This window comes from Eriocheir sinensis, chromosome 37, assembly GCF_024679095.1.
Source record: "Eriocheir sinensis breed Jianghai 21 chromosome 37, ASM2467909v1, whole genome shotgun sequence".
NCBI classification, from domain to species: Eukaryota; Metazoa; Arthropoda; class Malacostraca; order Decapoda; family Varunidae; genus Eriocheir; species Eriocheir sinensis.
Window position 1 is genome coordinate 1535177 of NC_066545.1, and position 22500 is coordinate 1557676.

Here is a 22500-nt window from a genome sequence, read left to right on the forward strand (position 1 = left end):
AGTTACAATCCAAGTTCATTGAATGTAATAGTGAAGGAGAGTGAGGGAGGGAGGGAGACGAGGAGAGGGAGGAAGAGGTTATGTATGGAAGGAGGGTAAAGGGATATGCATGTATGGAGGGGGAATGGATGGATGGAGGAGGGAGGGAGGGAAAGGGAGGTGTATGGAGGGAGGGAGGGAAAAGGGATATGCATGTATGGAGGGGGAATGGATGGATGGAGGATGGAGGGAGGGAGAGGGAGGTGTATGGAGGGAGGGAGGAAAAGGGGATATGCATGTATGGAGGGGGAATGGATGGATGGAGGATGGAGGGAGGGAAAGGGAGGTGTATGGAGGGAGGGAGGAAAAGGGGATATGCATGTATGGAGGGGGAATGGATGGATGGAGGAGGGAGGGAGGGAAAGGGAGGTGTATGGAGGGAGGGAGGAAAAGGGGATATGCATGTATGGAGGGGGAATGGATGGATGGAGGGAGGGAAAGGGAGGTGTATGGAGGGAGGGAGGAAAAGGGGATATGCATGTATGGAGGGGGAATGGATGGATGGATGGAGGGAGGGAAAGGGAGGTGTATGGAGGGAGGGAGGAAAAGGGGATATGCATGTATGGAGGGGAATGGATGGATGGATGGAGGGAGGGAAAGGGAGGTGTATGGAGGAGGGAGGAAAAGGGATATGCATGTATGGAGGGGAATGGATGGATGGAGGGAGGGAAAGGGAGGTGTAAGGAGGGAGGGAGGAAAAGGGGATATGCATGTATGGAGGGGGAATGGATGGATGGAGGAGGGAGGGAGGGAGAGGGAGGTGTATGGAGGGAGGGAGGAAAAGGGGATATGCATGTATGGAGGGGGAATGGATGGATGGAGGGAGGGAAAGGGAGGTGTAAGGAGGGAGGGAGGAAAAGGGGATATGCACCTATGGAGGGGGAATGGATGGATGGAGGGCGGGAGGGACAGGGAGGTGGACGGAGGCAGGGAGGAAAGGGGATATGCATGTATGGAGGGAATGGATGGATGGAGGAGGGAAAGGGAGGTAAGGAGGGAGGGAGGAAATGGGGATATGCATGTATGGAGGGGGAATGGATGGATGTAGGAGGGAGGGAGGGAGAGGGAGGTGTAAGGAGGGAGGGAGGAAAAGGGGATATGCATGTATGGAGGGGGAATGGATGGATGGAGGGAGGGAAAGGGAGGTGTGGAGGGAGGGAGGAAAGGGGATATGCATGTATGGAGGGGAATGGATGGATGGAGGGAGGGAAAGGGAGGTGTGGAGGAGGGAGGAAAGGGGATATGCATGTATGGAGGGGAATGGATGGATGGAGGAGGGAAAGGGAGGTGTAAGGAGGGAGGGAGGAAAGGGGATATGCATGTATGGAGGGGGAATGGATGGATGGAGGGAGGGAAAGGGAGGTGTAAGGAGGGAGGGAGGAAAAGGGGATATGCATGTATGGAGGTGGAATGGATGGATGGAGGAGGGAGGGAGAGAGGAGGTGTATGGAGGGAGGGAGGAAAGGGGATATGCATGTATGGAGGGGAATGGATGGATGGAGGGAGGGAAAGGGAGGTGTAAGGAGGGAGGGAGGAAAAGGGGATATGCATGTATGGAGGGGGAATGGATGGATGGATGGAGGGAGGGAAAGGGAGGTGTAAGGAGGGAGGGAGGAAAAGGGGATATGCATGTATGGAGGGGGAATGGATGGATGGATGGAGGGAGGGAAAGGGAGGTGTAAGGAGGGAGGGAGGAAAAGGGGATATGCATGTATGGAGGGGGAATGGATGGATGGATGGAGGGAGAGGGAGGTGTATGGAGGGAGGGAGGAAAAGGGGATATGCATGTATGGAGGGGGAATGGATGGATGGAGGGAGGGAAAGGGAGGTGTATGGAGGGAGGGAGGAAAAGGGGATATGCATGTATGGGGGTAGGGAGGGAGGAAAAGGGGGTATGCATGTTTGGAGGGGGAATGGATGGATAAAGGGAGGAGAGGAAAAGGATGGAGGGAGGAAAAGAGGGACTGGAGGGAGGGAGGGAAGTAGGAATAAAGGAGGGAGGGAGAGAGGGAAGGGGAATGTAAGGAGGGAGGAGAGTTGTTCTAAGCCTCTAAGTCTAAGGTGACAAGTGGTTGAAGGATCGTTGTTATTATGCTGGTAGTGTTGGTGGTGGTGGTAGATGTGGTGACCCGTGAAAATAATGATGGTGATGATGGTGGTGGTGGTAGATGCGTCGTAGTGTACAAGCCCTTCGTTGTTATGTAGTTTCTTGTTTGTTTTTTCTCATCTGCTGCTGACATTTCTGTTGGTGTATATATTGATTTCACTCTTTTTTTTTCTATACCATTATTATAATTATTATTTTCATCATTACCACTGTTGATTTCATGGTTACCGTTGATGTTGCTGCTGTTATTATCATTATTATCACCATTACATCATTACTATTGATCTTCAATTACTACTACTTTTTCCTATCCACAAGTCCACAGACTATTGACCCAACATTTTTTTTCGTGTTTGCAACTCCTTTTTCATAACACCCAAACACACCTGCCGCCTGCCGTTTCAGTTTTACATTTTATTTTTAAGATGAATGGGGGGAAGATGGAGAAAGCAAAAAGCTATAGTATGACGAATATGACAAGTAATGTATAAGATAACTAAATAAACTCCAGCAGCTGATGAACCAATGAACCAGTACCTCGCTCGCTCTTCGCTTCATGCTAAAATTACTACAAATGCTTCGCACCCCACTCCCCTTTCCTGGACACCCTTCCGCGACCATTTGGGGGCCCTATGCATAGACCCGTTAAAACTAAGACGCAGGCACAGCAGGATTTTTAGTGGAGCCCTTTATCTCGCTGGCTTAGCTCAGCTCTAGCGTCATGTGACAGGAGGGGCAGGCGGATGGCGGTGGCCTGTGGGCGGTGATCTGCGGCCACTCCACGGTGCTTGAAGATAGAGGTCAGGCGCTTTGCCACACGGTTCTTGCATAGAGGCTTGCACTGACATCTTCGACACTGCTACGGTATATATTTATTTTCGTCGTCCTCCTCGTCCTCCTCCCCATCCTCCTCCTCCTCCTCATACTACTACTACTACAGCTTTTATAACTTACTACTACCACTATCTACTTACCGTACCTATCTCTCACCCTGCTATTTATACTACTACCATAACTACTACTACGACTACTGCTAGAACACACTACTACTGCAGCTTTTAAAACCTACAACTACTACCACTATCTACTTACCTAACTCATCGTACTACTACTACTACTACTACTACTACTACTACCAACAGCTACAGCCGCCATCACCATTAAAATATTTTCTGCCGCCACTTTCCTTCTTTCTTCACCCTCACGAAAGAGAACAAAGGAAGAAAATAAAGCGACTTAAAGGAAGAGCTTTCCCTAACGATCGCCTGTCAACCTAACTCTTTCCTCAGCCATAGAAACTCTCTCTCTCTCTCTCTCTCTCTCTCTCTGACACACACACACACGCACACACATTGCACGAAAAGGAGAAAGAATGGGTTATGGAAGGAGGGAGAGGAGAAAACCGAGGACGATGTAGAGGGAAAGGGGAAGGGGAGAGAGAGAAAAGGAGAGGAAAGAATGTGAGACGAAAATTGGATGAAGTGCAGGAAGTGGGAGAGGAAAGGAGGGGAAGAAAAATGAGGAACGTGAGGAGGGTAGGCGTAAAGGAAAGGAGGTAAAGGATAAGAACGTACGAAGAGGAGGAAGAGAAGAAAAAGATGGAAGAGGGAGAATGGAAAGAAGGGGGAAGAGAGCTGAAGAACGAAGGGAAGGTAGGCGAAAGGAGAAAAAGGATGACAGAATGGAAAGGAAAAATAAAACTGCAGGAAGAGGAGGAGGAGGAAGAGGAATGGTAAATAAGTGGAAGCATAGTTAGGAAGAAGAAAAAAAAGTAGGAAAATACGAGGAAATGAAAGACTGCGAAGGGAAACAATGCAGGAAGAGAGGAAACAGGAGAAGGATGGGAATGATAAAGTAGGTAAATGAAAGCATGGTTAGGGAGAAAGAGAAGCAGGAAAATAGGAGGAAGAAGAGGAGATGTGAGGTGAAAGAAATACATGTTGAAAGACAAGCAAAAACAAAAGAAACAAAATTGTCTATTGTGTATATCATTTTACCTTTTTAGCAAAGTAAAATAAGCACCTTAGCATAAATAAATAATGATGCTCCTAGTACACACACACACACACACACACACACACACACACACACACAGGAAAACGGGGGCTGAGGGGAAGGGGGAGCAAAATGGCCGCCACTGCCGCAACCACAAGCACCACCATGAGAGAGAGAGAGAGAGAGAGAGAGAGAGAGAGAGAGAGAGAGAGAGAGAGAGAGAGAGAGAGAGAGAGAGAGAGAGAGAGAGAGAGAGAGGGGGGGGGGGTGGAATAGTGGGTAACCGACCGAGACACAGACAGACAGAAGACTAAGGAAAAGAAGAACGTTAATAAAACAGGAAACCGCGGAAACTCAAGCATTTGGCGAGGAGGAGAAGGAGGAGAAGAGGAAGGAGGAGGAGAGGAAGGAGGAGGAGGAGACATGGCGCATCGTACCCTTCTCTCTCACCCCTTCCCTTCATTCCCCGACCAAAGGCTTTAAAGAGAGGAGTGAGGGGAAGAGGAGAGGGTAAAAGTGGAGTGAGGGAGGAGGAGGGGGAGAAATGAGGGGAAAGGAAGGAAGGAAAAGGGGTCAGTGTGCCCTTGACTATATTTTTAGCTCTAAAGTTGATAGAGAGGAGAAGGGAGAGAATGAGAGGTGAGGGGAAATTGATGAGGGGGAAAGGGAAGGCAGAGAGGTTGATATGAGGAAGAGAGAAATGGAGAAAGGAACGCTGGGCAATCAATCCACTTAAAGACCGAGGTATCTAAACGAGGAGGAGGGACGAGAATGAGAATGCAAGTGAAGGTTAAAGAGAATGGAGGATGATACGTAAATAAGAAACGGAATGGAAGGGGAAAAGGAGAAAAGAACGACTGGGGCAGAGAGTGGGAAGGGAAGGAGAAAATAACAAAGGGAAGGGAGAGGTTGATGATAAAAAAAGAATATGGAAGGACGAACACGAAAATAAAGGATGAGTTGAAGCGAATGGAGGATGATACGTAAAGAAAGGGGATGAAACGGGGAAAAGGAGAGAAAACGACTGGGGCAGACAAGAGGAAAAAATAAGAAGGGGGAAAGTTTGATAAAAAAAAATGGGGGAAAGCAGAAAAAGAACGAAGAAAGAAGAGCCAGAAAGACTGAGGATGAAAGAGTTAGATAGGAAAGAAAGGAACTGAAGGAGAATAAGAGGAAACGAACAAAAGAAAAAAAGAGGGAAGGAAAAAGACGCCTGGAAGGTAAATAAGATGGGAGGAAGAGAATTAAAGAAGTGAAAAAACAGGAAGAAAAAGAAGTGGAGGAAGGGGAAGAAAAAATAAAAGACGAAGAAAGAGGCGAAGGGAGGAGGAAGACAGTAAAGAAGAAGCAGGATAATAGAATATAAAAAAGGAGAGCCGGGGAAGCTTGATAAAAAATGAACGGAGGGCAAAGTAAAGAAAGCCATAAAAGGGAAGGAAAATGGAAGGAGAAACTGAAAGAGAAAGAAAGAAAAAAAAGCTAATCCAGTCTTTTTATGCAACAAAATTTTAACGAGTCCTTGAATAAGAGAGAGAGAGAGAGAGAGAGAGAGAGAGAGAGAGAGAGAGAGAGAGAGAGAGAGAGAGAGATGGTGATTTGGAATTTGGCGGGGGCTAAAAATGCGCGAAATTTATTTAAACGAGCCAATACTGCATAAAGAGGAAAGAGAGAGAGAGAGAGAGAGAGAGAGAGAGAGAGAGAGAGAGAGAGAGAGAGAGAGAGAGAGAGAGAGAGACTCTTTACGGATATTTTCATTCGTGTTCTTTCAATAAAGTAGGTTCGGTAGTAGTGGTAGTAGTGGTAGCAGTAGTAGTAGTAGTAGTAGTAGTAGTAGTAGTAGTAGTAGTAGTAGTAGTAGTAGTTGCAAGACGTGAAAAAGCAATAGTAAAAAATAAAAATAAAAGTAAAGTACAAGCAGAGAAAGGAATGAGAAATGCCTGTTATGGTTGTAGTTGTTGTTGTTGTTGTTGTTGTTGTTGTTGGGTAACGGTGGCTTAATGAGGAGCGAATTAAAGAAAAAGTACACTCATGGGAAAGCTTTGAATGCGTAAATTGCAACTCTATTTATAGGAGTGTGTGTGTGTGTGTGTGTGTGTGTGTACGCAGGTCAATACTACCACTGTCACTGCTTCACTTTCCTTGCTTGTCTGCCTGCTGGTGTGTGTGTGTGTGTGTGTGTGTGTGTGTAAGTAGGTCAAATACAGCATGACTCATCCCTAACTACAGTACCCCCTCCTTCACCCTCCATTCCTTCCTTCCCCCTCCCCCCACCACACGTCTAGCCCACCCCAACCCCTCCCTTCTCTCGTCACCCCACCCTCACAGTCTCTCCCTTCACCCCCATTCTTCCCCTTCCCCAACTACACATCAAACCCTCCCCAGCCCCCTTCCTCATCACCCCACCACCAGTCTCCCTCTTCACCCCCATTCCTTCTTTCTCCTCCCCCTCTACACATCTAAACCTCCCAACCCCTCCCTTCCCTCGTCACCCCACCCTGTCTCCCCCAACAAATCATAACTTTACCCCCTTAGCATTAAACATTTATCCTGGTCCCCTTCTCCCCCACTATCTTCCTTCCCCTTCGCTATCCCTACCTCCCCTTCCTCCTCTATCCTCCTCCACAACCCTCCTTGCTCGTTTCTCTTGCTCTCCCTCCTCTTCCCTTCCCCTTCTCCCACTCTTTATCCTTCTCCCCCTTCCTCCTACCTGTCTAATATTCACCTGTTCTCATTGAGCGCCTCCAATACCTGCTACACACACACACACACACACACACACACACACACACACACACATTATTACCGGATATCCTGTGTGAAAGTGAGTGTGTTCAGGTGCACATGAAGGTGTGTGTGTGTGTGTGTGTGTGTGTGTGTGTGTGTGTGTGTGTGTGTGTGTGTGTGTATACGGGTGGGGAATGGGAGAGGTGGAAAATGAGACTGTGTGTGTGTGTGTGTGTGTGTGTGTGTGTATACGGGTGGGGAATGGGAGAGGTGGAAAATGAGACTGTGTGTGTGTGTGTGTGTGTGTGTGTGTGTGTGTGTGTCGAACCCACAAAGTCACCTTGTACAAATGAGGTGTGGAGGGAGGAAAGGGGAGGAGCGGAGAGGAAAAAATTGGATCGTGGAGGGAGGGAAAGAGGAAAAAGAATCAGTGGAGAGGGAAGGGAAGGATAAGGAAGTCTAGACCAATGGAAATAAAAAGAAGGAAGAACACGGGGAAGAAGAGAAGCTTGAGGAACTGAAGAGCAAAGAGCATGCGAGGAAGAGGAAGAGGGGGGAGGAGGAAGAAGAGGAGGAGGAGAAGGGAGTGGGGTGTCTTCAAAAAGCATGTCCACAATAACAGTGTTTATTGCACCCCCTCCAAGGATCCTTAGAGAGAGAGAGAGAGAGAGAGAGAGAGAGAGAGAGAGAGAGAGAGAGAAAGAGAATGGTGCCGTCTTGATGGTATGGATCAAAGGAAAATGCCTCCCTCCCTTATTTATCCTCTTGTCAAGTACACACACACACACACACACACACACACACACACACACACACACACACACACACACACACACACACACACACACACACACACACACATATCCATCCATCTATCCAACCACATACAAATGAAGCAACCCAGTTAAGCATGTATCTATCCAGCCAGTCAGCTCTTTAGTCAGTCTGTCAGCCAGACAACCCTCCAGTCAGTCAGTCATACAGAAAACTCTCCTATCACCCAGCCATTCAGCCCGCCAGTCACACAACCAAGCACCCAGTCAGCCATTTAATGAACCCTAAACTCAGTCAGCAATACAGAAAACCTTAAAGTCAGCAAGCCAACCGGTCAGACAATCAACCCTTCACTCGGCCATTTAGCGGACCCCAAAGTAAAGACAAACAAAACCCTCTTGTCAGCCAGCCAGCCAGCCAGTCAGTCAGTCATTCAACCAACCATTCAGTCACCATGTTAGTCAGTTATTCAACCAACCATTCAGTCAGCCAAGTAGTCAGTCATTCAACCAACCATTCAGTCACCAAGTTAGTCAGTTATTCAACCAACCATTCAGTCACCAAGTTAGTCAGTTATTCAACCAACCATTCAGTCAGCCAAGTAGTCAGTCATTCAACCAACCATTCAGTCAGCCAAGTAGTCAGTCATTCAACCAACCATTCAGTCAGCCAGTTAGTCAGTTATTCAACCAACCATTCAGTCAGCCAGTCAGTCAGTCATTCAACCAACCATTCAGTCAGCCAGTTAGTCAGTTATTCAACCAACCATTCAGTCAGCCTATTAGTCAGTTATTCAACCAACCATTCAGTCAGCCAGTTAGTCAGTTATTCAACCAACCATTCAGTCAGCCAGTTAGTCAGTTATTCAACCAACCATTCAGTCAGCCAGTTAGTCAGTCATTCAACCAACCATTCAGTCAGCCAGTTATTCTACCAACCATTCAGTCAGCCATTCAGCAATCAACCAGCTCAACAGTTAGACCCAATCCATACCTACTGGTCGATCTATTAGCTTTTCACAGCGTCAAGCACATTCAATAAGTCAGCCACCCACTCAGCCATTGTCAGCCACTCAGTCCGCCAGACAGGCACATAATATCCACTCAGCCTTCCCGCCAGCCAGTCAGTCGGTCGGTCGGTCAGCCATTCCCCCGCTGCCTGACTGACTTAAAGCTGATATGCCTCTTCCTCTCCCTCTCACTCTCTCTTCCTCTTTCCCTCCCTCCCTCCCTTTCCCTTTCCCTTTCCTTCCTCTCTTCCTGTATGCTGTCTCTGTATTGTACCCCCCTCCCGCTCCCCCCCCCACCTCTCTCTCTATCTCTCTCTCTCTCTCTCTAAACAACGCCGTACTTAACGCCCTAACAAAAAAACACGACTCTCAGCCACGTCCTTCCATCCCGCCCGTGTAAATAGACACCTCACACCGCAACAGACTCGTAACATTGAACCCTCCAGTAACTCTATTACCAAGCTTCAAGATAACCTAAGAGTCCTTAGTTTCAATGCGCGTAGCCTAAGAAACAAATTTGATGAACTGCGATGTCTTGCTCTGACAGAAAACTTTGACGTAATTGCTATAACCGAAACATTTATCGACACCACTAATATTGATTTAAGTTCCGAATACAACATAGATGGCTACAGATTCTTCAACAATGATCGTGTAAACCGTAGAGGGGTGGTGTCGCCCTTTTGTCAAAAGCTACTTGCAACCTACTGACAAAACACCAAGAAACAGTAACGTTGAACATTTGTGCGTGCGAGTAAACATTGCAAAAGTCAATTTAAATATATCTGTCACTTACAGGCCTCCGGGGCAATCACTTGATGGCGATCTTGAAATGTACAGCGTCTTAAGGCAGTCACTTAATAACAGCGACTCACTGATACTAGGAGACTTTAACCTCCCCCATATCGACTGGGCGACACTGTCGGGTACAGAAGGTGAGTCCCATAGAATGATCGAATTTCTAGAGGAAAATTATCTAAGCCAAATGGTTTCTGAACCAACTCGACAAAATAACATACTTGACCTTGTTATAGCGACCCAAGATAACCTAGTCAGTAATGTCACGGTAGGAGAACACCTCGGTTCCTGCGATCATAAACTAGTGCGCGTTGACATTAGAGCTCAAACATCGGTGACTGAAAACAAAGTTAAGGTGCCCAATTTCAAAAGAGCCAACTTCGTAGAAATCCGACGAAAACTAATAGATATACAACTATCAGATGACGGCAATGCAGAGGACGCCTGGCTAAACTTTAAAAATCACTTACTCACTCAGCAGGACACATTTGTCCCCTTGTGCGAGAAGCGAATTAACACTAATAAAAGTCCACCTTGGTTTAATAGCGAAATTAAACACTCAGTCAAGGAGAGAAAATTGTCTTACAGGTTAAAGAAAGACCAAAGCACGCCCGAAAACATTAGACTTTACAATGATGCAAGGCGACGAGTAAAAAGATTAGTGCATCAGGCAAAGCGTAGATATGAAGAAAATATTGCAGCCAACTGTAAAAATAATCCGAAATCCTTCTTCAGTTACATAAACAACAGAAAGGCGATCAGAAGTGGAATTGGACCTTTAATAAACAGCGACGGTGCACTAGTGACTGACAGCCAACACGTTGCAAACCTATTAAATAATTACTTTTCCTCGGTGTTTAATAATAACAGTCCTCCCACCACCACCACCAACACCAGTACTAATGTAAATCCCGAGCATGCATTGTCTAACTTTGAAATAAAACCCGATGAAGTCCTTATAGCCCTCAAATCACTTAAAACAAATAAAAGTCCTGGACCTGATAAAGTATATCCAACTCTGCTGAAAGAAACAAAGAGCGAAATACTCTCCTCCCTCACAACCGTATTCAATATGTCCTTGCGACAAGGCATTGTCCCTTCAGATTGGAAAAAGGCTAACGTGACACCGATTTTTAAGAAAGGAGACAAAAAGTACCAGGTAATTACAGGCCCATTAGTCTAACTTCGGTTGTAGGTAAGCTACTTGAGGGCATAATTAGAGACAAAATTGTGAGTTACCTTGAAAGCCACTCATTAATTGGGGACTCACAACATGGCTTCCGAAACAAAAGATCCTGCCTATCAAATCTATTATAACGACCTCTTCACTGTTTATGACGTAACCAAATCACTGGACGTAGTCTATCTTGATTTCCAGAAAGCGTTTGATAAAGTCCCGCATCATAAATTACTTTACAAATTAAAACAAATAGGTATTGACGGTCAGGTAAACCAATGGATCGCGAATTGGTTGAGCAACAGACAACAAAGAGTAGTGATTGACGGATTTAACTCAGAGTGGGCGCCTGTCACTAGTGGCGTCCTCAGGGCTCGGTTCTTGGCCCAGTGCTCTTCATTATTTACATCAACGACGTGGATGTTGGACTCAATAACCGCATTAGTAAATTTGCAGACGACACAAAGATTGGTAACTCGGTTCTCACTGACGAAGACAGGCAAAGCCTCCAAGAGGATTTGCACAAAATTTCAGCTTGGTCGGATAGATGGAGATGCCCTTTAACGTAGACAAGTGCCAGGTCCTTCAAGTTGGAACGAGGAATAAAAGTTCGATTACGAAAAGCGCGGCGTTAAACTCAAAAGCGTTCAATGAGTCAAGGACCTGGGCGTCCAAATAGAGTCAAACCTCAAATTCTCACAGCAATGCATCGATGAAGCAAATAAAGCGAACAGAATGTTGGGCTTCATTAAAAGAAAATTTATATTTAAGAATAAAGATGTAATACTCCCGCTCTACAACAGTTTAGTCAGACCCCACTTGGAATATGCGGTACAGTTTTGGTCTCCTCACCATGCAAAGGATATTGCTAAATTAGAAGGTGTTCAGCGTCGGGCAACGAAAATTATCCCTTCCTTGCGCAACAAATCCTACGAAGAAAGGCTTTCTACCCTTAACATGTTCTCTCTTGAGAAACGTCGCCTCCGAGGAAAACTGATCGAATGTTTTAAAATACTTAATGGTTTCACGAATGTAGACAGATCAACATTGTTTATGATCGATGACACTTTGCGCACGAGGAACAATGGCGTAAAACTCAGATGTAGACAAGTAAATTCAGACTGCACCAAATTTTTCTTCACCAACGTTGTAGTGCGAGAATGGAATAAGCTCCCATCATCAGTGGTCCAGTGTAACACGATTGACTCCTTCAAAAATAAGCTCGACCGTCACTTCCTTCAACTTAATATCAACTAGAGTAGAAATGCAACGTTTTGGAGTCTTCTGATTAATGTAAAATCACTTAGGTTTAAGGACAGACCACCAAGTCTGGACCATGGGGTCTGTGTGGTCTGATTTTCTATGTAAATCTATGTAAATCTCTCCAACCGTCTCTCCCTCCTCACCCCCGTTTCCCTGACTCACGCTTCCAGTCTGTGTTGCATCTCTCTCTCTCTCTCTCTCTCTCTCTCTCTCTCTCATCGCCTGCTCCTCTGCAATCTTCTCTTATTTTTTTATTCCATCCTTCCCACTCTGTTTAGATCTCTCTCTCTCTCTCTCTCTCTCTCTCTCTCTCTCTCTCTCTCTCTCTCTCTCTCTCGTCTGCACACACACACACACACACACTCGAAACTTCTCCCTCCATTCCGACCCCCTTCGTCTCTCTCTCTCTCTCTCTCTCCCACGTTCTGCTTGTTCACATTTCTCTTCTCCGTACCTTCATCCCGCCCCTTCTTCCCACCTCTTCCTCCTCTTCCCTCCCTTCTTCCCCCTCTCCCTCCATTCCTCCACTTTCTTCCCTCCTCCGCTGCCTCTTAATAATTTGGCGCCCTTTGCAGTGTTCACAAATAACCGAAAATGTCTGCGCAGTGTGGAGAGAGAGAGAGAGAGAGAGAGAGAGAGAGAGAGAGAGAGCACAAAGCGTTCTATCTTTGCATGTCTGAAAATTCTCTCTCTCTCTCTCTCTCTCTCTCTCTCTCTCTCTCTCGTGTAATTAAAATTGTCTTTGGCCTTCCTCTCTCCATTTCTAATTACCATAACAAATCGAGTGGTTTCTCCCTCCCTCCTTCCATTCAGGGAGAGAGAGAGAGAGAGAGAGAGAGAGAGAGAGAGAGAGAGAGAGAGAGAGAGAGAGAGAGGAAATTACAGGCCCCGCAGTGCTTTCGTTTCATATTAGAGATCTGCCATTTAAGAGAGAGAGAGAGAGAGAGAGAGAGAGAGAGAGAGAGAGAGAGAGAGAGAGAGAGAGAGAGAAGGTAGTAAAATTATATTTTTCCTTTTATTTCCCTCTTCTTCCGTTCCCTCTCTTTTTCCCTTTCGTTCCCTACCTCCTTCCTTCTTTCCTCTTCTCTCTCTCCCGCCTTTTCCCTTCCCCCCTCCTCCCCCCTTTTCTCCAATCACTCCCCTATTACCTCCCGCGTGTTGGGTTAACCCCCAACTGTTCCCTTCCTACCTCCTCTTCTCCCCTCTTCCCTCCCTCCCTGTCCCTTCTCTCCTCTCTAGTTTCGCTCCCTTTCTCTCCCTTTCTCTGTCTGATAGTTTTTGCTCCTTTCTCTCTCTCTCTCTCTCTCTCTCTCTCACACACACACACACACACACACACACACACACACACACACACAGAGCTTTAAATAACATACAAAATATGAAAATGAAGAAATTATTCAATGTGTATGTGTGTGTGTGTGTGTGTGTGTGAGAGAGAGAGCAGACTCTCTCTCTCTCTCTCTCTCTCTCTCTCTCCAACACACACACACACACACACACACACACACACACCTATTAATTAACATGGGAGAAATATTCCAAGCCTTGTTATTACATTCCTGATGCCTACGGCATTCCTAACATCACGCTGTTGTTGTTGTTGTTGTTATGAGAAAATCTCTCTCTCTCTCTCTCTCTCTCTCTCTCTCGCTCTCAGTAGTCCCCCCCTATCTCCCACCAGACATATGTCCCTACCTCCCTCATCTCCCAGCATCTGTCCTTCACACCTTACCATCCTTCAAATTCTCTCTCTCTCTCTCTCTCTCTCTCTCTCTCTCTCTCTCTCTCATTCTTCCATTTCTCCCTCTTCCCAGCTCTTCCCTTTCCGCCACAACCATCTCTCCCTTCCTTTCCTCTCCTCACCTCGTCTCCGTTTCCCTCCATATATCTCTGCTTCCCTCCCTCTTTCCCTTCCCTCCCTCGCTGGAACATAACCCTGATCTCCTCCTCCTACTACGGGTCACGTTTGGCTAAATCAGGCTCATGTAACCGAGATTTTGGCGGGAAGGGAGGCGGAGAGGAAAGGCGGGAAGATATATGTAAAGGGAAGAGGAAGGTAATAGGGAGGGATAAGAGGGAGGGAGGGGATAAAGGCTGGAGGGTTGAATGCTAAGTAAGAAGAGGAGGAGCAGGGAGGAGAAAAAGGCAACGAAGAAAAAAAGGAATAATGAAAATCTAAGTAAAAAAGTAGAGTTGAATACAATGCTCTCTCTCTCTCTCTCTCTCTCTCTCTCTCTCTCTCTCTCTCTCTCTCTCTCTCTCTCTCTCTCTCCTCAACCCACGTACACACACTTCATAAATCTCTCCCTCTTTTCTCCCCTTCTTCTTCCGTCCCCTTGCCATTTGAGAGAGAGAGAGAGAGAGAGAGAGAGAGAGAGAGAGAGAGAGAGAGAGAGAGAGAGAGAGAGAGAGAGAGAGAGAGAGAGATCGTTTGAATAAATAATGTACCGTGTTTACTTAATGGTTTTCTCAATAATATATGAAAGAGAAAATGGCTGATAAGAGAGAGAGAGAGAGAGAGAGAGAGAGAGAGAGAGAGAGAGAGAGAGAGAGAGAGAGAGAGAGAGAGAGAGAGAGAGAGAGAGAGAATACTTGATACGTGAGTAATGAAAGGTAGTTACGCCTTGCTAATTTGGTAGCAGACTAATTAATGTGAGTTTGTACCACGCCATTACCTCGTACACACACACACACACACACACACACACACACACACACACACACACACACACACACACACACACATTCCCTCGGAGAGTAAGAAATAAATTACCTACCCTGGTGTGTTTTCTCACCTAATGATTTCCTCTCTCTCTCTCTCTCTCTCTCTCTCTCTCTCTCTCTCTCTCTCTCTCTCTCTCTCTCTCTCTCTCTCTCTGCAAGGACTCGCACTTTCCTCCCCTACCTGTCCTCTTTTCCTACATTCCTCTTGTCCTCTCTCTCCTTTCTCTTGAGAGAGAGAGAGAGAGAGAGAGAGAGAGAGAGAGAGAGAGAGAGAAAGGTGCACATAATAGTTATCCATGAGTCAGAGAAAGTATTGATTATTGACACACACACACACACACACACACACACACACACACACACACACACACACACACACACACACACAGAGGTAAGGGAGAGCATCAAAATAGGTGTAATCATTTCAAAGGACTGGCTGATGAATACATCGATAACCTGACACAGTTATTGAGACATTATACTTGTAAACAGATCGATAGATAAAATTGGATTTATATGAGCAGATTAATGTATAAACATACTATCAGATATATAGATGTTTTGTACTAGAAGGGAAATACTTTCTGAGGCAGACAGAGAGACGTAAGCACACACACACACACACACACACACACACACACACACACACACACACACACACGCAGCAGCAGCAGTAGATATACAGATGGACACAGACAGACACAAATAATGATACTGATAAACAGATCGCTGAGCGTGGATATAATCATAAGAAACATTAGACACGTAACACATACATCAATACAAAGGAAAGACAGCTCAAGACAGACACATACCGACTGACAGACAGACGGATAATTTTCTGGTTGAAAGGTAGTAAGAGAGACACAGTTGATCATAGACATACAAACAGAAAGACAAACGACGAAAATAGACAGGTTCGTATGTTACTGAGACAGACACACAGACAGGTAGATAAATTCGGGCTGGGTGGGGCTTGAGGCTAGAACAGACGTGATGCTGATACTAATTAGGCTAATGCTGGCACACACACACACACACACACACACACACACACACACACACACCTGCCCTCCCTTTTTTTTTCTTTTGTTCACCTGCCTGCCTTATCTTTTCGTACCCTCAAAGTGTGTGTGTGTGTGTGTGTGTGTGTGTGTGTGTGTGTGTGTGTGTGTGTGTGTGTGTGTGTGTCCATTCATCCATTCATTCATTCCTTTCCTTTCACTCTTTCGTTTACCATCCCAGCAAATTACACATTCAAACCCGGAATAACCTTTATTTTTTCCAGTTTTCTTTCCTTACGTAAAAAAAAATCCTCATATTCATAACCCAGTACAAAAGAAAAGAAACCAGAAGGAAAACGGAGATAAGATAAACATAGCCTGGCAACTTTTTCCTCTCTCACGTTCCCAGCGCGGATTGGCCACTCACCTGCCCGCGCCAGCCAGTCACAGGGCCGCAGCCACCTTGCCGGCCTCTGTGGCGTGTCATCTTCAAATTCAAAAGGCGGCTACAGAATGAAAGGGCATCAACAAAAACTAATCCAACCTTCTGACAACTATTTAAAGGGAGCGTCTGACTTTCATTTCCTTAAACACTTTCACTCTCTTCTCCCTCTACCTCTAGTCGCGTCTCACTTTCTCTCTCACTTTAAAGGTGTATCGACCAGCCGCGAGACCGACCGACCGACCGACCGACCAAGCTGCTGCTGCCATGACGTCACCGATCTCTAACGTCACAGCACTTGCAAACGGGTGCGATAATATAAGTTTTCAGCTCAGTATTGCCAATTAAGAGGAAATGTAGATACCGGAGGATGTTACGGTGTGTGTCTGGGGACCGTTTATTGCTGGAGGGAAGGGAAGGAGGGAGGGAGAGAGGAAAAGGAAGAAGGGAGGAAGCGAGGGGAAGGAAGGAAATGGGGGGAAGAGGAAAGGAAGGGAAGCAAGCAAAGGAAGGAGGGAGAGAGGAAAAGGGGGGAGGGGAAGGAAGGATGCGGAAAGGGAAAGAAAAGAGGGAGGGTAAGAGATAATGAGGGACGGATATGAAGAAGGGAGGGAAAGAAAGGAGGAAAGGAAGGAGGGGAAGAAAGGAGGGAGGGTAAGAGATAAAGAAAGGAAGGACGGATATGAAGAAGGGAGGGAAAGAAAGGAGGAAGGAAGGAGGGGAAGAAAGGAGAGAAGGAAGAAGATAGGATAAAGAAATGGAAGGTGGAATGAGGGAAAGCTGGAACGAGGAAAATGTGAAAAAAAATACGGAAGGATAAAAGAATGGAAGGGAGGAACCAGGAGAAAATGAGAAAGGATTAAGAAAGGAGGAATGAAAGGGGGAGATAGGATAATATAATAATATGGTGGAGTGAAAGCTGGAATGAGGAAGATAGTACCGGTAATGAAGGAGGGAAAGGGAGGAAGGAAGGAAGAGAGGATAAAAAAAAAGGGGAAGGCATAACGAGAGGACGAAGCGGAGATACACACACAAAAAAAAAAAGTGAAAGCTGGAATGAGGAAGATGTGGAAACACTAATTGTGGAGGGATGAAAGGTATGAAGAGAGGGAAAAAAAGGATAAAATGAGAGGATAAAGAGAAAGGTGAAATGAAAGGAGGAAGATGAGGTAATAAGGTGGAGTGAAAGCTGAAATGAGGCAGCTAGTAAGGAAGGAGGGAGGGAAGGGAGGATAAGGGAAATGGAATGAGTGGAATGAGAGGGCGATGATAAAAAAAATAGAATGAAAGTAAACCCTGGAATGAGGGAGATGTGAAAAAAACAGGGGAGGATGAAAGGAGGGATGAGAAGGGAAAATGGGGTGGAAAATGAGAGGATAAAGAGAGGAAAGTGAAATAAGAGGAGGAAGATGAGGTAATATAATAACAAGGTGGAGTGAAAGCTGAAATGAGGAAAGTAGGAGGTGGAAAAAAAGATGGAGGGATTGAAAACTGGAAGAAGGTTGGAGGGAAGTAAGGATAATAGGAAGGACAAAGGATGAGGAAAGGAAGAAGAGAGGAAGGAAAGATGAAAGATAAGAGGAGGGGTGGAGGGAGGGAGGGAGGGAGATGTGGGTGAGATAACTAACAAAGGGAGGGAAGAACGTAGGAGTGGAAGGAGAGAGAGAGAGAGAGAGAGAGAGAGAGAGAGAGAGAGAGAGAGAGAGAGAGAGAGAGAGAGAGAGAGAGACGAGAAAGGGAAGAGATAAATGAGACAGCTGGAAGGAGAAGAGATAGAGATGGAGGGAGGAAGGAGAGAGGCATAACCTTAAGCTTTCTAGGTCATACCCCAAAGAGAGAGAGAGAGAGAGAGAGAGAGAGAGAGAGAGAGAGAGAGAGAGCAATGTACCTCTGGACCGGAAATATCCAAGCCATTACTACCCGAATTTCTCTCCAACCCTCCATGTCTCCTCCACTTCCTCCTTCCCTCCACCCCGAAGCTTACCACAGGTTATCTTTACTCCACCCTACCATCCACTCCGCCACCTTACCTCCACTTCTCACGCAGCCTAACCACAACGCACTACACTCCTCTTCCACCTTACCTCCTCTTCCTCCACTTCACTATACCTCTTCCACTTTTTTGATCCTCCTCCTTTCCATTATTTCTCTATCGTATATCTCCACTTCTCACCCCTCATTATTATCTCCGTCTTTGTCTCCACTTTTCAATTCCATCTTCACTCCTCCATCACTCCATCTTTTTCTTCTCCCTTATATATTCTTCTCTCCATCACTTTCTCTCCCGGCAAGGTTACTCCCACCTTAAATTCCAGAAGCAGGATGGAGGGGAGGGTGGATGAAGGGAGGAGTGTGAGATAAGAGGGAAGGAGAAAGAGGAGGCAACTAAAAAAGTGTGAAGAAAAACGGAGACTATTATTTTGGGAAGTGGAAAATTTGGAGAGAGAGAGAGAGAGAGAGAGAGAGAGAGAGAGAGAGAGAGAGAGAGAGAGAGAGAGAGAGAGAGAACCTGCACCCCACCCCCTTATTCTCTACCTCTCTATTTACCCACAGGAAACAGTGCAGACTCTCTCCCCCTTCCCTCCATTCATCCTTCCCTCCGCTGATCAGAGGTAATAGAAAGGACACCACCTGGACCAAACTAGAGACAGATAGAACCCAATAATATATTCTCTCTCTCTCTCTCTCTCTCTCTCTCTCTCTCTCTCTCTCTCTCTCTCAGCTTGCCTAGAGTAAATAGTGTGTGTGTGTGTGTGTGTGTGTGTGTGTGTGTGTGTGTGTGTGTGCTTGAAGAACTGTTTAATCTCTGCTGTTTTCCCACGGGTATTTAAGAGGGAGAGTTGTGTCCAGTGGTGGTAGTGCAGTTGTAGTGGTAGTAGTAGTAGTAGTAGTAGTAGTAGTAGTAGTAGTAGTATGCTGCAATAAAAGCAACAACTACCACTATACCATTACTAATACAACTACCATTGCAGTAATACTTTCAATTTCTGTTGTAGTGTAGAGAGTTGATGTACAGTATAATGGTGGTAGTAGTAGTAGTAGTAGTAGTAGTAGTATAGGTGTAGTAGTAGTATAAAGTGATAGTAGTTGTAGTGTTAAGATTCGTTTAAGTTTCCAATAGGAGGAGGGGACACTAACTTTCCAGGATTTTGGGAGTAGAAATCGAATCAGCAAACACCAGAGCCAATAGAACACGAGTTAATATTTTGATGAATTCAGAAGTTAAAATGAAGATAAACATTTAAATACCGCATCTCCAAATGGACTCTCCGGCCGTCCGCCACTTATACGAATCTACCAAAGTACTTTCGCAAATGCAATTCTTATCTAAGGTTTAAAAGACTATGAAAGAGAGAGAGAGAGAGAGAGAGAGAGAGAGAGAGAGAGAGAGAGAGAGAGAGAGAGAGAGAGAGAATATTGCCAAATACTAATCGAGTTGGAAGCGGGTAAAAAGAAAAGTTAATTAAGAACTAGAATAAAAGCGTATTGTCCGGACCGATTGGTGATTACACACACACACACACACACACACACACACACACTTACCTTCAAACATCCTGGGGGGCGTGCTGAGTACCTTCCCTGCACGTGTACGTATGTGTGTGTGTGTCAACCTTCAGCAACACCCTCAACACCACTGCAACACCACGAACACCAAGACAGCGGCAGTAAAAGGTGATGACAGCTTGGGGGGCAAACAGGCAAGTGGGAGAGGAGAGGGAGAGAGAGAGCGGAGTGGACCTTCCCCTTCACGAGCTAGGCGGCAACTGAAGAAACCAAGATGTGGAGGACGCCGCGCCGGTGGTGGTGATGGCGGTGGTGATGATAGTGAGTGGGTGGGCAGCCGGGGATGGGCGGGGGGAGGGAGGGCAGAAGGGATTGCGACGATGGAGGTAATGGTGGTGAGGGTGTGGTATGTGGTCTGTATGTGTTGGGAATGTGTGATATGGGGGTTGTTACTACTACCACTACTACTACTACTACTACTTCTACTACTACTGCTACTCATACTCCTATTCCTCCTCCTCCTCCTCCTACTACTACTACTACTACTACTACTACAGCTACGCTTACTGATACTGCTCCTGCAAATACTACTTTTTTTTTACAGCACAGAGAGCAACTCAAGGGCAACAAAAAGAAGATGTAGAAAATAAAGCCCCCTAACTGTTGCTCTCATAATGCGAAAAGTATAGTGGACAAAAGAGAGGTCAATTTCGGGTGGAGAGATGTCTTGATACACTCTTCTTGAAAGAGGTTAAGTCATAGGCAGGAGGAAATACAGACGAAGGAAGGCTGTTCCAGAGTTTACCAATGAAGAGGATGAAAGAATGGAGCTGGTAAACTCTTACATAAGGGGTTTCGACAGTATAGGGATGAGCTTGAGTAGAAAGTCGTGTGGAGCGGTGCCGCGGGAGGGAGGTAGGAATGCAGTTAGCAAGTTCAGAAGAGCAGTCAGCATGAAAATATCGATAGAAAATAGGAAGAGTTGCAACATGGCGGCGGAACTTAAGAGGTAGAAGGCTGTCAGTAAAAGGAGGGGAGCTGATGAGACGAATAGCCTTTTTTTTAAGACTCCACTCTTTCCAAGAGAGCTGTGTGAGTGGAGCCCCCCACACATGAGATGCATACTCCATACGAGGGCGGACAAGGCCCTTATATATGGACAGCATCTGTGCGGGGGAGAAGAACTGGCGGAGACGATACAGAACACGCCCAACCTTGAGGAAGCTGATTTAGTGAGAGGAGATGTGAAGTTTCCAGTTGAGATTTTAAGCTAAGGATAGACCGAGGATGCTTATTGTTGAAGAAAGTGACAGATTAGTGTTGTCGAAAAATAGTGGATAAGTGTTTGGAAGATTGTGTCAAGTTGATAGGTGGAGAAATTGGGCTACTACTACTTCTACTACTACTACTACTACTACTACTACTATATTTTTTATACCAAAACTACTACTACTACTACTACTACTATATTTTTTATACCAAAACTACTACTACTATTACTACTACTACTACTACTACTACTACTACTACTACTGTTACTGTTACTACTACTACTAAAACTACTACTACTACTACTACTACTACTACTTTAACTACTAATACCAAAACTACTACTACTACTACTGCTACTACTACCACCAAAACTACTACTACTACTACTACTGATAATAATAATAATAATAATAATAATAATAATAATAATAATAATAATAATAATAATAATAATAATAATAATAATAATAATAATAATAATAATAATAATAATAATAATAATAATACCACTACTACTACTACTGCTACTACTACTACTACTACCAAGACTACTACAAAAAGATACCTCCACCCATGTTTATTTTCCCGACACATAATCATGGAGGGCTCCATAAATTGGAGGTCATTAACCCCAACTCTGTTCGCTAATGACTGTGGCATCCAACCACATCACTAATACTTCTTAGCACTAAATCTATACATAACACCTTATCCTCTCCTACTACTACTACTTCACCACTCATGTCGCTCCCGACCCACCCTAATGTCACTCTCCACCACTGTGGCCTCATAGTCCATATTGGAGATGTTGGTGGTTTTTGGGCCAGAGTGTCTGGTGCCCCTGAGACATAGGATGGCCGACCTGAACAGGGAAAACGAGAGGTAACACCTCATCCAGGTGACATCGTGGCTCCTTGGCTGATGCTTCTTTTTTGAGATTAGTTCCGCGAGGCGTGCGTAGAAGCATCGGGCCCTGGGACCCATCCCGCCGGATGTGGTGAAGATGAGGGGGGTGAAGCTGCCCTGATCCACATGTTGGATTCTTTCACCGTATGCCCTTGTCTTCTCCTGCTCGTCCCTGTGGTGGGGGGCTTCCAGGGGCAGCTCACGGTGACAGGCAGCCATCGGGTCGAATATGCATGCGGATGTTCACGAATGCCCGCTGTCCGCGCACCCAGAATCCGCGGCACTTACATCAACCAGTGCCTCATGAAGTATTGGCCGTCCTGTATCTAAGGTGTTCGCCGTCCAGGGGGAGCAGTGCCGGCTCGGTAGTGACGTCTTGGCATACCTCCCGGAGCATGCTGGATGTCAGATCCCTCACCTCATCTTGATCGTGATCTTGATTAATAATGCGCAGGGCACCTATCAGGTGCATGACACGCATATTTGTGTTGGCTGACGTTACCCAGTTAGAGGCGCCTGCCTCCTGTACTTTGTGGATTTTTCTACACATTTCTGTGGACAGGTTTTGTGTTAGACGGTCCAGCTCGTCCTTTTGGACCTGGTGTCTTTCTCCTGAGATTCTCCTTTTAATTTCTCTTATTTCACTTTAGTCTATTTCGCCGTCTGCCTCCTGAGCAATGACTACTACTACTACTACTACTACCACTAATAATAATAATAATAATAATAATAATAATAATAATAATAATAATAATA

General features: G+C 45.6%; 1 protein-coding gene across 1 annotated transcript in view; it reads right to left on the reverse strand.

Annotated features, from left to right (window-relative positions):
• The window catches only part of LOC127008049 (protein unzipped-like), a 45874-nt gene extending 26054 nt beyond the window's left edge, over positions 1-19820 (reverse strand). The window contains exon 1 of the mRNA XM_050879571.1: positions 19606-19820. Coding sequence (XP_050735528.1) covers positions 19606-19615 — 10 coding nt within the window. The 5' untranslated portion in view covers positions 19616-19820. The remainder of the gene's footprint in view (positions 1-19605) is intronic.
• Positions 19821-22500: the final 2680 nt, after the last annotated feature.